The following is a 16989-nucleotide window of genomic DNA, read 5'->3' as shown; positions in this document are numbered from 1 at the left end:
TCTGGGTTTGGCCACTCTACCACAGCCTTAACTTTGTCAGGATCCATACGCATACCCTCAGCCGACACGATGTGTCCTAAGAAAGGGACCGACTGTGCATGAAAAGCGCATTTCTCCGCCTGGACAAAAAGCCCATTCTCTAGCAACCTTTGGAGTACCCGTCGGACGTGCTGCACGTGTTCCTGGAGAGACGAGGAAAAGATCAGAATGTCATCCAGGTAAACATAAATAAACTGATCGATCATGTCTCGCAGCACGTCATTGACGAGCGCTTGGAAGACTGCGGGACTGTTGGACAAACCGAAAGGCATGACCAAGTATTCAAAGTGCCCCCTAGGGGTGTTGAAGGCAGTCTTCCATTCATCCCCCTTCCTGATGCGGACCAAATGATAAGCATTACGTAAGTCCAGTTTTGTGAAGATGGATGCTCCCTGCAACCTCTCGAAGGCTGAAGACATCAACGGCAAAGGATAAGTATTCTTTACCGTGATGTTGTTCAGCCCCCGGTAATCAATGCAAGGTCGCAGCGATCCATCCTTCTTCCCCACAAAAAAGAACCCCGCCCCCGCTGGAGATGAGGAAGGTTGGATGAACCCGGATGCTAGAGAATCAGAAATATATTTCTCCATAGCCTCCCTCTCCGGAACCGAGAGTGAATAAATCTTGCCCTTAGGCGGAGACTTACCTGACAGTAAATCTATAGCACAGTCGTAGGGACGGTGCGGAGGAAGAGAAGCAGCCCTTGACTTACTGAACACTTCCCTCAGGTCACGATACTCCACGGGCACGTTTGATAAATCCACTGCTTCCTCCTGCAACACAGGAACAGAGACAACAGAACAGGCAGACACAAGACAAGACTTATGACACTCAGCGCTCCAGGCCGATATGGATCTTTGTTTCCAGTCAATGCGGGGGTTGTGTTGATTGAGCCAGGGGTGACCCAGGACAATGGGTGTGTGATGTGAGTCCGTGATGAAAAATGATATCGTCTCTGCATGATTCCCTGAGGTGATGAGCGTGATGTTCTCGGTGGCCTGGGAGATGGTAGGTAGTGACTGTCCATTGAGTGCATGTACGGTGATTCTCTGGGAAAGTGTTCTGAGTGGGACTTGAAACTGCAGTGCAAAGGTGCGATCCATGAAATTACCTTCAGCCCCGGAGTCCACCAGTGCGGTGCAGTGATGATCGTGACCAGACCATCTAAGTCTTCCCGGGAGGATGGTGGACGTAGATGAGGACTTTTCGGCGGAGATCCCACCCGATAGTAGCCTCATGCTTACTATCGGGCTTGGCCTTTTACCGGGCAGTTGTTAGCGAAATGTCCCGCGCCCCCGCAGTACAGGCAAAGGCCAAGGGATCTCCGCCTCTCCCTCTCCTCCCGGGAAAGCCGAGCTCGACCCACCTGCATGGGCTCGGGATCGGAGGGACCGGCCGCGTCCATGCCGCTGGACCATTGATGTTCCACCCCCCCACGAGGCAGGCTGGGTGGAGCGCGTGGTCCGACCCGGGCTAATCGGGCGTCCACCCTCAGAGCCAGGTCGATGAGTCCGTTCAGTGAGGGGGGCAGGTCCAGGGCGTAGATCTCCCTCTGGACGTGGTCGGCCAGCCCATGCAGGAACCTATCCCACTGCGCTTCCTCGTTCCAGCGACACTCGGCCGCCAGGGTCTTGAACTCGATGGCATAATCCGAAACAGATCGTTCTCGCTGACGTAGTTCAGACAAGACCCTGGCAGCCTCTCTCCCCGCAACCGCGCGGTCAAAAACTCTTCTCATCTCCAGAGAGAGCTCCTGGAACGAGGAACAGCATGGTTCTTGGTTCTCCCACACCGCCGTCCCCCATAGTGCCGCTCTCCCAGTCAGTAACATGAGGACAAACGCCACCTTAGATTCCTCCTTCTCAAAGGTTCTGGGCTGGAGAGCAAAATGCATGCTGCATCGAGTCAAAAACGGCCGGCAAAAGTTAGGCTCACCAGAGTATGGCTCAGGAGTCGGGAGGCGTGGCTCGGACTGGGAGGCGGGCATCGGTGGTGTGGGAGGGACGGGCGGTGCGGCTGGCGCAGCGGGAGGTTGCAGCTGTTGAAAACGCTGGGTCAGCTCGGACACCTGCGTGACGAGAGCCTGAATCGCGCGCGCCGCTTCTCCTTGATGGCGGTCCTGAGCGTCCATCCTTTGAATACTTGCACGAACAAAGTCGTCCATCGTTGCTGCGGCGCCACCTGCTGCTTCCATGGAACGGTCGGATTGTTCTGTCATGATAGAATAAACAGGAAGCAATCGCAGATACTCAAAGTGATATTTATTCTCCAAAGTACACAAAACAGAAAGAACAGGAAGGCGGCGATTCAGACTCAGGCAGGGACTTGATGGTCTGTGGTGCGCTGGTGCTGTGATAGTGGTGAATCCCAATCCCGGTGCTGGAGTGCGGTGAACCCAAGGATGACGAACACAACGGCAGGAAGACAAGGCAAGGCAAGGCGAACACAGACACGGCAACTCCACGGGGAAACAGACACGGCAGGTCACAGACATCAACAAACAATCCGACACTGGAACAGAGAATGGTGTGAGTATATATAGGAACGGAAATGAATCGCAGCTGTGAACAGTGATTGATGATGATGATGATCAGCTGGAGCGCTGACGGACACGTGAGCGGGACAACGCCCACTCACACATAAACAACAATGACACGAGACAAGAAGAAAACAATGCATTCAACAACCGTGACAGACAATAAATGGGTTATTCCCATGTACCTGATCAACTCTGGTAAAAGTCTCTCACCGGACGCTCTGTAGTGGGTCTGTTATTAACCAAATTCAGCAAATTCAGCTTCTACTAGCCAACATTTGTACAGTGCCAAAAGGTTCTATATACAGGTAAAAAGAAATATCTTAATAATTGCATAATACTTTCATGTTTTAATGGGTTATTTAATTTTTTTCTAGTGATAAAGTGTTTACAAGCTGTTTAGTTAACAACATTTAATTAAAATGAAACATTTTAATTGAAATTAAATCCATAAAATGATCCCATGATGGGAACCAGTAGCGGCCGTAAATTTAGTTAGAGCAGATTCTGGATCTTTGGCATTAATGGTACTTTTTTCACTTTTGTTTTTGGCTCTAAAAGCAAGAAATTAGATTGACTGGTGCCAATAAGGTCTCCTTGCACCAAATTGGCATTATGAGTAATGAAGCCTGAAGTTACTTCAGGAATAATAGCTTATAATCTTACATAAGATATTGCAGTAACTCATTCACCTCATGAAAATTCACGAAGAACAAATAAACAGCAAACAGTTTCTCCACTTCATCTTATTTCTCGAGTCTGACAGCAGAACTCTGACTCACACAGGATCTACGTAATGAATGATCTATGGAAAGCTACCCGCTGAGACTGATAGAGGAGGGGGAGTGTGAACAGCCTCTAAAACTCCATACTTGAACAAACTTTAACAGGAGTGAGCAATATTTAAAGTAAGTGGAAAATAGCATTAGCCCCTTGACCTTTCCAATTTCAATTCAATTTTGAAACATTTTGCCATTGGATGGATTTGAACAGATTTACAGTTTTAGTCTTACTTTTTATTGTAAAAAATATAAAGTCACCAAAATCAAATCAGAAACCAGCTTTACAAGTGTCACATGACAGGCATCTAAAATACAGTATTTTCATGTTATGTTTTGGTTCACAGCAATAACTGAGGCTGCAGGATCACTTATAACTGTTTGTCATGCAAAACAAACAAGTATCCATACTAGTAAAACAATGATGTTGTATAACTATACTGTAATACACTTTTTTAGATATCAAACATTACTGATTTCTTTTGTTGTTGGCAGTCATACAAGAAAGCACTGTAACAGCACAGAACAGAAATATACTGTCATAAAGGCACATATATGTCAGTTGATATCACAATATGTAAAATAATGTTAAAAAATACATTGTAACAAGGAAGAGAAATGTCTAGGTTGTGCTAAATAACATAGGAGTGTTGTGTGCTTTTTTAGTTTAGATGATACTGGCCAACTCTGTCTACCCAGAATCCTCAGAGACAATCAAGAGTGCTGACAACTTCCTGGAACACCTACAGGATAGGGAGGGTAAAGACAGAGTTTGATGATGAGAAGACAAAACCTCCATACCTTAGGCTAAGTGAATGGATATATCATTTTTATATATATTTTAACATTAAACTCACTTGCAAGTTTGTAAACAAATAAGACAGTGCAATGAAAAGCTTTCGCTCACGTTCACTATATCGCCAGCAATGAATCGCTTGACCTACATAAGCAAAAAGAGATTCTCTTATTAGTCATTTTAATTACCCATTTACTGGAAAACATGCCTACAGGGAAATGCAGATTAGATAACTAATTCAAAGGATCATATTATTCAAACATACTAATGACACCTACCTTGGACTTTCTGTTGAAATCCACCTGCTGCATTGCCAATGCAGAAGCATCCCTGCTCAAAGCTGATCTGATCATATTTTTCAATGTTGGCTAACAAAGTGCCATTTACCGGCAGGTATAAAGTGCTTCCATTGGGCTCCCAGCTCTCAGAGTAGTACACACCTCTCTGGCCATCAATCGAGACAAAACCACCTAGAGGTAAGACAACTCGCAGGAGTCAAATGCATTACATTTACGATTAAATGTAGACTTACAATTCTTTCTAATACAAATTTAATGAATGAAGTAAATCCTATATCAGAATAATCAAATTCTAAAAGCCAACTGGAACTATGAAATGCCAGATTGATGCATGTTTAGGTTTATAGTTGGAAATACTTAATGCATATTGTATTAGCAATTGTAGGAGATAAAATATGTATGTACAGAATAATCTATATACAGATACAATTAGCTGTCCGTTTGTATCAAGTCATTTAATGCAATTATTTTAAATACATACATTTACATTAATGTTTTAATTATTTTTAAGACTTGGGAGACCTAAGTTCAAAATCTGGTTTTGTATTAAACTCGATAAGGATTTTGCCTCAACTAAGAGCCATACTTACGTTTCTTCAAGCTCTCGTTGGAGGGAAAAAACTTAGGACCATCCTCTTCGTTGCCATTAAAATTATTCCCATCATTTCGTTTACGTTTACTGGGTAAACAGATGGGCGACATTTCAGTAAATCCATTAATCCATTTCATATGTGTCTGACAAACGTTACTGGACAGTGTTCCATTGGGGTCCATGATTCACTATACAGTAATGTGGACTTTTTGTATGTAGCCTATAATTATTACATGCAGCTACAATATTCGTGGCTTTGAAGCATTCGGTGCCACACAGAATACTAAATAAACGCCAGGATATCTGTGACTGTGTCGTTTAAATTAAATTATTTCATATAGACACTAAGTAAATAATGTCATTAGTTTACTAGGCTATGTCTTTAGTTACACAGAGACAGTCGATTCACAAGCGCGAACCAAAAATCAAAACAATGAGCCGTGAATGAGTGTTGTTGTTTTTTTGCCTGATTCAAATGGTTAATTTTCAGTGTTTTTTCTGGAATATATGTTAAAACTCTTTGAATATATTCACCTTAAAGTACTATAAAACGTTATTATAAAAGGAACAGATTATTTTTAATCATGTATTGATTGTGACAATACCCAATTTACTATCAGGCACAACGTCGTGTGCTAATAGCGAGGGTCCTACTAGCAGACCCGATGTGAGTGACGTATTTCCCTTTTCGCATGCCTCTTGGATTGAATGTGGCTTGGAGCTATCATTTGAGTCACATATAATATTTTATTCCAGCTTTAACATGTTTAAAATTGAGGGACTTGGGCCGAAGATGGACCCGGAAGAGATGAAGAAGAAAATGCGCGAGGATGTCATCACGTCTGTTCGCAACTTTCTGATTTATGTTGCGCTTCTGCGACTCAGTGAGTATCAAGACATGTATTTGATTAGATCAGATGTGCACGTGTGATCGTTATAATACTGAAATTATGTTCGTTTCTTTTTACTGAGTTTCTCGAGGCTCCGTTTGAGACGTTCTTATTGATGATCTATTCCGCATACTATCAATTATATGTGGTCACTATGGATATGAATGATAGAGGTCACCTTTAAAGTATATTATAGGCAGTGTGTACAGCAACGTCTCCATGTCGATCAAAAGGTTTATGTTAATAAGTGGCTTTTTGTTTTTCAGCACCCTATGTTTTGAAGAAGCTTGACAGCATATGAAACTTCACCATGGACAGAAACATTCCCTGTACAGATGAGCATGCAGGACCTGGACGATGCTGCACAGTCACTTACAACAGCAGTTACAGTTTAATGATGAGATACTGTAACTTCATGTCATTTATTAAATTTTTTATTTTTTTTTACTGGTTGCAATTGAATGTACTTAAATTTGTTCTCATCCAATCTCAATTGCAAACAAGAGATGTCTACCAGAATGTTGGCATGTTCACTAAGGTCTAAGCAATAAATCTTTCATCAGTTATTCCCTTTGACAGAGTTGTTGAAACTTGAACTTGGATCATAAAGCAGAGATTTATACGATTTGCTTCAAAATAAATAAATAAATCCCTGTGGTACATTTTGATTAATTCTTACACTCGTAACAGAAGTGTTACTAGAGTAAAAACTGAAAATGCATTATAAATGATTTCATTTAAAATGTCAAATTATGTATAATAACTATGTCAATCACATTGTATTCAATTCCTGATGTTTAGAAAAAGTGACTCAGCTACTTGAAATGTGCTTCTCCATGAGATGCCAAATACAGGAGTTTCGATAAATCTATTATTGTTGCATAATAAACACCATATAATTCCTTCAATGTTTTTAATCAATAATTCAGAGGGTATTAATGCCATTTGCCATCAAATGTGAAATATCACAGCAGAACAAATTAGCAAGATAAACGTATCAATGCATGTTATTCCAGTTATAATAGAGATTATTCAAGTGAAGTAATTCTAATGTGTTTTATCCCCTCTAATCTCATATAATGTAGTGCATTTAATGGTTAGATGTCACAGTACTGACTTTTTTCTGTTAGTATAAGGCACACGCAAGAGCACTACATTTTCAGCTCACTTGGCATTTCAGAGCCTGTCAAGCCTGCCAGCAAGTTGTTTGCAGTGAGTTCACTCATGACACCACGTGTGGAGTAGGTAGCGCTTCCAATATGAGGGAGGACCACTGTAAAACAGAACAAAAACCAAGTTGGACAAGGGTTTTTTTCTACAATGATATGACTTACTGAGATTTAAAGCTCACCACAGTTTTTAAGAGTCAGAAGTGGGTGGGCAGTGGGCAGAGGTTCAGGGGTTGTGACGTCAAGCCCCGCTGCTGCAATCTGACCACTGCTGAGGGCTTCAAACAAGTCCTCTTGATTCACAACTGCCCCTCTGGAGAAGGGAGAATAAAGGATTTTTCAGTCTAGTTAGGAATTTCTTTTTGAGGGGGAGGTTATAGCAATAAAGAATCAAACAAGTTCCACTGGTGCTCTGCTTTCACTAGTGAGGTATACCTGCTGGTATTGATAAAGACTGATGTTTTCTTCATCTTGCTGAAGAAGGTTTTGTCACAAAGGCTCTGAGTGTCAGGAGTCAAAGAACAGGACACCACCACAAAATCACTCTCGCTCACCAGAGTGTCTAATGGCACTGCGAGACGGGTGAAAATGAGACGAGGCCATGATACAATCTTCATATCCCTTCTAAATAACCTTAATTCATACATGGTGTAGCATCTGGACCAGTCGGACACACAATTGTTCATTAATAATCCAGCAATCCCCCTCGCCGAAAAAGCAACTGCAGCTTCAACCCCATCAACTCACGGGACCATCAAGACTTTCATCCGGACGCTCGTTTAATGGCTAAGGTATAGCAAGTATCGTACAATTAACTAACTAAACAGAGGTTAAGTGTAAGCGGTAGACCCCTTGTTAACAAAGTGTTTTAAACTAAGAATTTAGAAATGGATGGTTCAGATGGTTAAACGTATGCGTTAATTGTGTGTATGTGTTTGTTTATGCGTTCGAGATTTAGTCAAATAAAACTTTTGTACACATTCATGCGAGTTGATTTTGGTCACTGCTTGTAAATCAATGTCACTTTAACGATGCGATCGCAGCTACATGCTAAGAGTTATTTTTCTGTGGCCATGAAAAATATCATTCCTGAGAGTTGATAGATGATCAACACTGAGTGTTCGCTGGTCAAAAAGATTAATTGTAATCTGTTGTAAACAGGTTGTAATATTAATTCAGATACATCAAGTTAATTCTATTAACTGACCCAAATATTTATAATAAATTATACCAAGTTATGATTAATTATTCATATTTTCCTTTTGAGCTAATCTGCTAAAATGGAGTGGCATGAAGCAATTTCTGTACTTTTCGTACCATATTCCCCATCAACCTCTTGGGCCTCGGGTTTGGGTTGTCTGCCTGTGTACAGCAGTCTCTTCACACCAAACGGCTTCAGTCGCCTTGCAATGGCCAAACCTACAAATCACAGATTAAACAGAAAATCTATCAGGCCCAATAGACAGAATGCTTTCCATTTGTGAAAATGTATTTCTGCCTATAATGATATTGTCGGATGAAACAGGTTTAAAGTGTTCACCTTCATCATTTTAACAACAAATATGGCGAGAGATTACACTACATATGGTAACAAGGTTACCCATGTTAAGTGGCTTGTTTGCACTATAAATGTCATTGAATTTGTCACTGAAGTAAAACAACAGATGGTGTATGTATCAGAGCAGATGCATTTGTAGTTTATTTATGGTACTGAAGGGAGAAAAAAATGAATCCTTCATGCCGTACCTATGCGGCCCAATCCAATCACCCCAACAGTGCTGTCCGAAAGACCATAACCACACAGCCACAGAGGCTTCCACGTGCTCCAGCCGCCACTGAGAGAGATGGGGAAAATATGAATATTCAATCAATATAATAATATAAAAATTAGACATAGGTAATGAATTCTTACTGACTGTTTTAAATTCCAAGACTTTGAATAGTCACCATAGTAATTATTTTAAATTATGTATCCGTGCAAATCTCTTTTTTTATTTATTGATTTATTTATGTGCCCTCATAATCTTTAATCTAAATAACTTCCCCCTCCCTCTTGCATATCTTCTCTAAAGACTTGTTAACTGGCACAAGGACAGGACAACCTGTCACTCACATCATGAAATCACAGGGGGAAAAAACACAACGATCATAACAAAATCATAACCCGCCCTACATTTTCTCTTGTTTGAGAAACCATTTCGTTTAATGATGGCTTAAGATTATGTTGAACATTCGGATCGGTTCCTCAACAAAGCTGTGATATGTCATATGATGTAGTAGAAAATGTGTCTGACTTACTTTTTCACTTCTTCTACACCCTCGGGAAGACGTCGGGCAGTGGCCAAGAGCAGAGCCACTGTTAGCTCAGCAGTAGCATCCGTCAAAACATCAGGAGTGTAGCCTACTCTTATCCCTCTGGGATGAAGAAAGAGAGTATATGCGTTAAAACTGTATGAACATTCTTACTGATCAATCATAAACGATCCACTGTGTCATCTTTTCACTGTCTGGGCTTACAAAAAACACAAACTCACCGTTTCTTTATCTCATCTATAGCAAGGTGGTCAAATCCAACAGAGAGAGTGCTGATCACTTTCAAGTTGGGTCCTGAGCATATTTAATATGTGTGTTATCAGTATTACCTAATCAGTATCTTCACCTGCAGTTGTTCTACAGCTTAAACAGAGGTTTGCCTTACCAGCCGCATCCAAGACCTCAGTATCAATTTTGTCCGAGAGTAAACAGAGAATCCCGTGAGCACCTGCCACCCCCTTCAGAAGTTCTGCCCGGGGCACAGGCTCATCAGAGTCCCACACTGACAAATTACACCTGCACATAACGGGGAACAACAGAGGCATCTGAATCAACGAAAAATGCTCAGATATTTACAAGTAGTTTCATTTGAATCATGTTGTGCAACGTTGTTTGTAAAATATCAACGTGTGCAATAAGGCTCGTGACGAAACAGTGTGACGTTTTACATTTAGACTGTAAGCATGCTAAGGTGTAACTTTAAATGCAGGAGTGAAAGTAAACTCTTGTATCTGCCTCCTCCAAAGATCCTTGAGGTTCACATGCTGCCAATGAACACGTAGTTTTGACACAAGCTATAGTACATCCTCTCATTAACCCTCCACATCGAGCATCTCAGATATTTTATACATGCAAAATGTACATATATTCCATGCATACTACAAGACAATATAAAGTTTCGTACAGGCCGGCTTTTTGGAGTATTTTCATGCCCGCCTGGGGAATGCGTCTCGTGACGAACACTTTCAGAATCTGCTGTGCGCTCATCCTGCACAATTAAAGGTTAAACGGATGGAATAATCAGATATATTTCACTTCAAAACTGGTAACAACAGAAATTCAGAACAGACTTCCCTATATTTGCAGTGGCTACAAAGGTGGGAAGCACTAAATGACCGTGACAGTGAGCTAGAGTCTCGTTCAGCAGACTTTAGCGCCATCTAGTGGAGTGGATGGAGAACGCAACTGCGGTTGCTTGCATTTCTGAGGGACTTTTATATTCGGATGAAAGTTTGATAGGGTTCGAAAATGAACTGTAAATTGCGACAGGTACATTTAACGTGGGAATTTTTAATGTTAAAAAAGTTTTGTTTGTTTGCTGGAAATTTATTTTACTTATAGGTGGTAACGTTACGTTTCGTTTTGCGGCTGTGTTGGGCTTGTTTAATTTACATTTTCTGCAGGTTTTGAGGTGTTTATTGACTTTAGTTCATCGTGAGTGTGGTGAGTGTAAACGGACAGGAGGTCTGATGGTTGTCACGAGGGCGCTGTGTGAATCTCCGGCGATTTTAACCGGTAAAAAACGAACAAACTAAACTAACTCATTCTGACTTATTAAACAAATTTCATTTTTCAAGCTTGATAAATGAATTTAATGATTTGTATTAATGTTTCATTCATCGTGGCAATCGTTGTCTTTCACAGTATCTGCTGCTGGAGCTTGGTGTAGCAAAGTTTCTACGACTGCTTTGAAGGGTGAGTGTGTACTGGGCTGGGCCTATATAACTTTACATTTAACTTTACTAACTTTACACTGATAATTGTACTTGTGAATAGGTTCAGATTCACGCTGGTTCTTCTGTTTTCCTTTTTTAGAGGCTGTAGAAAGACTTTCTTTACAGGTCCCACCTTGTGAGAGTGTTCATCATGAAGAGCTTCAGAGGTTTACTGACGATTTTGGGTCTTTGTTTTTCACCTATTCTTTTCACGTAAGTGCTTCCTTACTGAATAATCTATCAAGAAATTTGTATTTGGCTAAATAAATTTGGCTTTAATTCTCATACTATAGTAATACTGTGTTTACTTTTTTTTTCATGTATACTGGTAATCACAAATTATGTGTAATTTGATTTATCTTCATTTTAAAATGTTGGAAAGGCTTCTAGTCAGTCAGTGGAGGAAGAACAGTCAAATATCCAAAAATTTCTGCACAGACTCAGTCTTGTTCATGCGCAGGTGAGACCAGTGGTGTTCATTTGATACCTGCCTATTTCAAACTAATCTAACAAGATTGATCATTTCCCACAATTACATTGAAATAATCCAAAATGTTCACCATTAATGGATTAGTTCACTTCAGAATGAAATTTCCTGATAATTTACTCAACCCCATGTCATCCACGATGTTCATGTATTTCTTTCTTCAATCGAAAAGAAATTAAGGTTTTTGTGGAAAACATTCCAAGAGTTTTCTCCATATAGTGGTCTTCAACGGTTATCAGCTGTTTGAAGGTCCAAATTGCAGTTTCAATGCAGCTTCAAAGGACTCTACACGATCCCAGCCGAGGAATAAGGGTCTGATCTACCGAAAAGATCAGTCATTTTCTAATATATATATATATATATATATATATATATATATATACATATACATACTTTTTAACCACAAATGCCCATCTTGCACTAGCTCTGCGATGCACCATGCATTACGTATTCGTAATCACGTTGAAAGGTCATGCGTGGTCCGGTTCAAAAAGGTAGGATTCTCGAAAAATTCTCATTTTCTCCTCCAACTTCAAAATCGTCCGACATCGTTGTTTTACCTTTTATTTATTTATTCATTTTGTAAATGGCATTTGATTTAGTCTTTGCACATTCGCTTTAGTACATGCTTTAGTACAAGTACATGCTTTCGCGTAACCTTTCAACGTGATTACGTAATATGTGGCGCATCGCAGAGCTAGTGCAAGACGACCATTTGCGGTTAAAAAGTATATAAATGTTTATTTATTTTTATTAGAAAATGACAGATCGTTTCACTAGATAAGACCTGCCTTATTCTTCGGCTGGGATCGTGTAGAGCCCTTTGAAGCTGCATTAAACTGCAATTTGGACCTTCAAACCGTTGTTCCTCATTAAAGTCCATTATGTAGAGAAAAATCCTGGAATGTTTTCCTCAAATACCTTAATTTCTTTTCGACTGAAGAAAGAAAGACATGAACATCTTGGATGACATGGGGGTGAGTAAATTGTCAGGAAATTTTCATTCTGAAGTGAACTAATTCTTTAAGATTAATTATGTTATATAAATGCTATATTTGTGATAATACTGTTGCATAATCATGAGTAAAACTATTAATCTTTTTATGTTTTTTTTATGTTTTAGGTGGAAATCATCTTTGAGATTAGGACAGATTCAACAACACACAAGCAAATGTTCAGGTTATCTGAATAAATATATTCACTACCGTTCAAAATTTGGGGATCAGTAAGATTTTAAGATTATAATTTTTTTACCTTTATTAAGCAAGGATCCATTAAATTGATTAAAACCATAAAGCCATTTATAATCTTACAGCTTTTTTCATGTTTCTAAATGCCATTCTTTTGAACGTTCTATTCTCTTAAAAATCCTTTAAAAAGTACCACGGTTTCCACAAAAATATTAAGCAGCACAAGCATATTCAACATTGATAATGATAATAAATGTTTCTTGAGCATCAAATCAGCATATTAGAATGATTTCTGAAGGATCATGTGACACTGAAGACTGGAGTAATGATGCTGAAAATTCAGTTTTGCCATCACAGGAATAAATTACATTTTAAAATATATTATAGAAATGGTTATTTTAACTTTTACACTGATGCACTGATTACTGATAACTATCATTGTGATCAAGCCAAATAAGAGACTTCTTTCAAAAACAATTAAAAAAGTCTTGCAGACCCCAAATAATAATAATAAAAACCCAAAGCTTTTTTTTTATGTTTTTGTTGCTTTTACTCATCTCTGTATTGATATCCTACAGGTCTATTCATTAAACCTTCTCATTATTATGTTTTAAAAAGATATGTGTGTAATAATCTTTATTTGTTCTTTTATAGTGGACAGAAAGGAAGTAAAGTTTCAGTATTGGATCACAGCATTCCTATGGACACTGCCGCATACGGACAGTCAGTTGCTGCAAATTTGTATTAAACAGAACAACTTGGTGTCAAGCAGAATCAACACACCTGATTGGCCATTCGGTTTTAACATCCTGAATATGTCTTTACTTGCATTTTTTTTCTTCACACTTTGCCTCTGTAATTTTATAATGAAGGAGTCCATTCTCTGTGCGGCGTTTTCCGTCCTGTCCACAAATGCACCCAGTATTGGGAGACACACTGAGTTGTGTGCTCCCTACTGACATAATAGAGGCTGGACTGTGTGGAGAAATGAGCATGGTTACCATGGCAACACTTGCACCCTGTATGGAGCAGTATTCCAACTGGCCCTCTCAGCTCTCATGCATACGGATATCCTTTGTGATGGTCACATAATAATCGTCATTATTATTTAAGAGCATGCATGTGATTTTAGGCTACTTGCCTTACAAATATGCTTTAAAAAAAATTGTGATTCTGATGCATTATTCATATTAATGAACAAAAAAGATATTTTCCTTGACATTCATCACACATGCTAGTGTACAGTCCATGTGGGATGCCTCTAATGCAACAAACACAGATGAGTTTCCTCCAGAGTTTGGCTACTTCACTCTCCTGGGCAGATCTCGGCCTTTCTAAAGTCTGTTGCATGGAAGCACAAAACATCCAGGGTAAATGACAGGATTAAATGGGGATAAATTGGGGTAACTGAGAGCCAATTCGCTCACTGCGCTGTAATTTTATGGATGGCAGCCTTGCTGCAAAGCATAAAGGGCACTGTTACAAATCACCATTGGCTTTGAGACTAAAGTTGTTCAGACGGTTATCCAGCATGTGTATATATTATTTAATTCTGGCTTTTCCCTTTATAGGCTGTCTGTGTTCTGATGTAGAATTCTCTGTTGAAACTGACTACAGTGAGGAAACAAGATGTAGTAATGCTGTACAGCAGAACATTGAGCCAGAATGGAGCGGTGCTGTAGAACAGACTCTGACTGTCTTCATTTTCACTCAGTACACTGACCCCTTCCGCTCCCAGATCACTGACTTCATAAGTGAGTTCCATTTGCCTGCCCTGTCACGCAGACATCTTAAGGTTTTAATATTTTCTGCTGAAGTTCTGCTTTTAAATGTGTCAGGCAGTGAGGAGGTTTTCGAGAGAGACTTGGATGCAGTTCTTTGGTACAACGGAGATCAAGTGAGGGCGACTCTACAGTCTATCATGAAAAAAACGCTGAAAAGATTCCGGCAGAGACACACTGTATGATTTGTCTGCATGATGTTTACGTACACTACAGTTCAAAAGTTTAGGTCAGTAATATATATATATATTTTTCGGAAGAAATAGTATACTTTTATTCAGCAAGGACACATTAAATTGTTCAAAAGTGACATTAAAGATGTTTATAATGTTCATCAAAGAATCTTGAAAAATGTATCACTGTTTCCTCAAAAAATAATAAGCAGCAAAACTGTTTTCAACATTGATAATAATAAGAAATGTTTGTTGCACCAAAATAGTATATTAGAATATTTTTCGAAGGATCATGTGACTGAAGACTTTTCTAATGACTCCTGAACATTCAGCTTTGCCATCACAGGAATAAATTACATTTTAAAATATTTTAAAACAAAAAACAATTATTTTAAATTGTAATAATTTTTCACAATATTACAGTTTTTACTGCATTTTTTTCAAATACATGCAGCCTTGGTGAGACTTTCAAAAACATAAAAAAAACATACCGACCCCAAACTTTTGAACAGTGTTGTACATGGAAAAATTGTGAAACTTAAGTCTTTAGTCATTGTTTAAACACGACTGAACACGATGAATACATATTTTCTGTGTGTACTTCAGGCCAGGCAGAGGTTGGATTCTGCCAAATCCATTGTCTTGAGCTCAGTGAACAGTATAATTGCCAGCAGCAGCAGTGGAGAGTTTCGAAGAGCTTGTTTTGATAGCATGAGGGTATAATATATGGCTATAATTTATACTGTTTCCCAAAACACCCTATTTTATGTGTCATTTCACTTCTTATTCTTAAGAACAGTGATTTATTGCTTGTGAAAATTGTTTAAAATGTTTCGAACTGGGTTTGTTTTAGGTCAAGAGCTCCTGTGAGCTACGTGTATCGCTACAACAGTCGCTTCAGAGCATTGTGGAGGGGCGCTTTGCTCAAAAGCGCATGTGTAACAATGAAATGGTGATTTTGCAAACCTTCTATTTCATTTCTGCATTCTTGACTTTGCTTTCTTTATGAATGTTTGTGATTTTAAACTCCTCAGAAGGTGGTGGAGGCTGCTAGCCCTGAACAAAGTAGTCTTGACAGCTGGGAGGAAGGTAAGTTTTAATGAATGTCTTTATACAATCATTCTTCCTAGAACTCTTATGATACAAAGGAACTTTTCATCGTAGTTGTTTCATGTCCTGTCTTTTGGGAGCTACTGACTTTAAAGCACCACAGAAATCATTAATAGAGTTGGTTGGGATGATTTTTTGAAAGATGTTTTTTTTTTTCAGCATTTGAAAATCCACCAGAACTGCCTTCTAAGAGGGTTCACTGTGACCATGAGTCCTTCAGCTTTATCCCTAACAAGAGGCAATGCTCAGAGCCGTTCTCTGAGAATTCAGATGCCTTCGTAAACAGTGTCTTTGAGGCAGCAAACATCCAGAGACGTCCCCTGTCCCCTATACAGCATCCACAAAGTCAGCTAACTGGAATGATGGCAGACATACCCTCAGCGCTGAGCCTGGCTAAACTAAATAATGAACAGGTGGATAATTATTGTAAATACTTCATGCTGCTTATTCAATCTGATATGTAGCCAAGAACTCAATCACAAAAGATGTGTATACTGTGCATATCCTAATTGTTTTGTTATCTCCCTTTGTAAAGGTGGAGAAGCAGTGGCTTCAAGAGCTTGAAAACTTTTCTGAATGGGACTGAGAAAAAACTATTGAGTTCAGCAACTGAACTCTTCAAAACATATGTTGAAAGAATTACATTTTTATCTTTGTATATCCTACTACTATGTATGTTTAAGATAGAAGTCTTTGTTGTCATTTGTAATTTAATTGTATTTTATTTGTTATTTTAAATTTGGCTACATTAAATGTCAACTGTTTTTAACAAATATATCCTAAATGCTTGTTAAATTTATGTTAAATGTACTGTATATCTACCCTGGAAATCCAGAGTTCTCGTGAGAGCACAAGTTGAATTTGCTCAGCGAGTTTACTCTGGCGTCGAGTAATGATGCTCATTAAATATGCCCTTGTATCCGAGCTGCACCAATCACATCGGGTTATCTGATATAGGCGGGCCAGAGGCGAGCTAAACAGATGACGACAGCGCTGTGATGTCGAAGTCATTAGTAAACATTGCAAGATGGCTATGGATGAACACCAGTTGTTTAAAACGGCTTTGGCCGCTACAATGAACGAGTTAGACTTGGCTTTTTATCTAAAAGAGGAACAGAAG

General features: G+C 39.4%; 4 protein-coding genes across 5 annotated transcripts; 2 read left to right on the top strand and 2 right to left on the bottom strand.

Moving 5' to 3' along the window:
• Positions 1-3065: 3065 nt before the first annotated feature.
• On the bottom strand, positions 3066-5483 carry LOC311094372 (uncharacterized protein). Of its 2 annotated transcripts, none has more exons than XM_084132318.1 (4): positions 5040-5483; positions 4429-4620; positions 4212-4294; positions 3066-4097 (listed from the first exon to the last, which is right to left on the bottom strand). In XM_084132318.1, the coding sequence occupies exons 1-4, from the start codon at positions 5221-5223 to the stop codon at positions 4059-4061; spliced, it is 498 nt and encodes a 165-aa protein (XP_083988444.1). In that variant the 5' UTR covers positions 5224-5483; the 3' UTR covers positions 3066-4058. The 2 variants fall into 2 exon arrangements, with proteins under 2 accessions (XP_083988444.1, XP_083988445.1); XM_084132319.1 differs by having other exon boundaries at positions 3573-4097; positions 4262-4294; positions 5040-5478.
• Positions 5484-5665: 182 nt separating this feature from the next.
• On the top strand, positions 5666-6591 carry tomm5 (translocase of outer mitochondrial membrane 5 homolog (yeast)). The gene is made up of 2 exons (XM_084132320.1): positions 5666-5925; positions 6198-6591. The coding sequence occupies exons 1-2, from the start codon at positions 5805-5807 to the stop codon at positions 6230-6232; spliced, it is 156 nt and encodes a 51-aa protein (XP_083988446.1). The 5' UTR covers positions 5666-5804; the 3' UTR covers positions 6233-6591.
• A 239-nt stretch (positions 6592-6830) lies between these two features.
• grhpra (glyoxylate reductase/hydroxypyruvate reductase a) lies at positions 6831-10558 on the bottom strand. The gene is made up of 9 exons (XM_084132317.1): positions 10318-10558; positions 9799-9929; positions 9635-9707; positions 9399-9515; positions 8847-8935; positions 8418-8519; positions 7536-7671; positions 7283-7413; positions 6831-7204 (listed from the first exon to the last, which is right to left on the bottom strand). The coding sequence occupies exons 1-9, from the start codon at positions 10398-10400 to the stop codon at positions 7083-7085; spliced, it is 984 nt and encodes a 327-aa protein (XP_083988443.1). The 5' UTR covers positions 10401-10558; the 3' UTR covers positions 6831-7082.
• A 22-nt stretch (positions 10559-10580) lies between these two features.
• top6bl (TOP6B like initiator of meiotic double strand breaks) lies at positions 10581-16642 on the top strand. The gene is given in 17 exon segments (XM_084133011.1): positions 10581-10682; positions 10817-10928; positions 11058-11108; positions 11229-11341; positions 11511-11588; positions 12739-12794; positions 13460-13528; positions 13678-13873; positions 13876-13882; positions 14044-14175; positions 14377-14559; positions 14644-14765; positions 15366-15476; positions 15613-15711; positions 15794-15848; positions 16029-16282; positions 16405-16642. Coding segments are annotated over 17 exon segments (1710 nt in total). The 5' UTR covers positions 10581-10661; the 3' UTR covers positions 16456-16642.
• The last annotated feature ends 347 nt before the right edge of the window (positions 16643-16989 follow it).

This window comes from Abramis brama (assembly GCF_963993115.1).
Source record: "Abramis brama genome assembly, chromosome: 13".
NCBI classification, from domain to species: Eukaryota; Metazoa; Chordata; class Actinopteri; order Cypriniformes; family Leuciscidae; genus Abramis; species Abramis brama.
The sequence above is the reverse complement of the archived record's forward strand: the minus strand, read 5'-3'. Positions and strand labels throughout refer to the sequence as shown.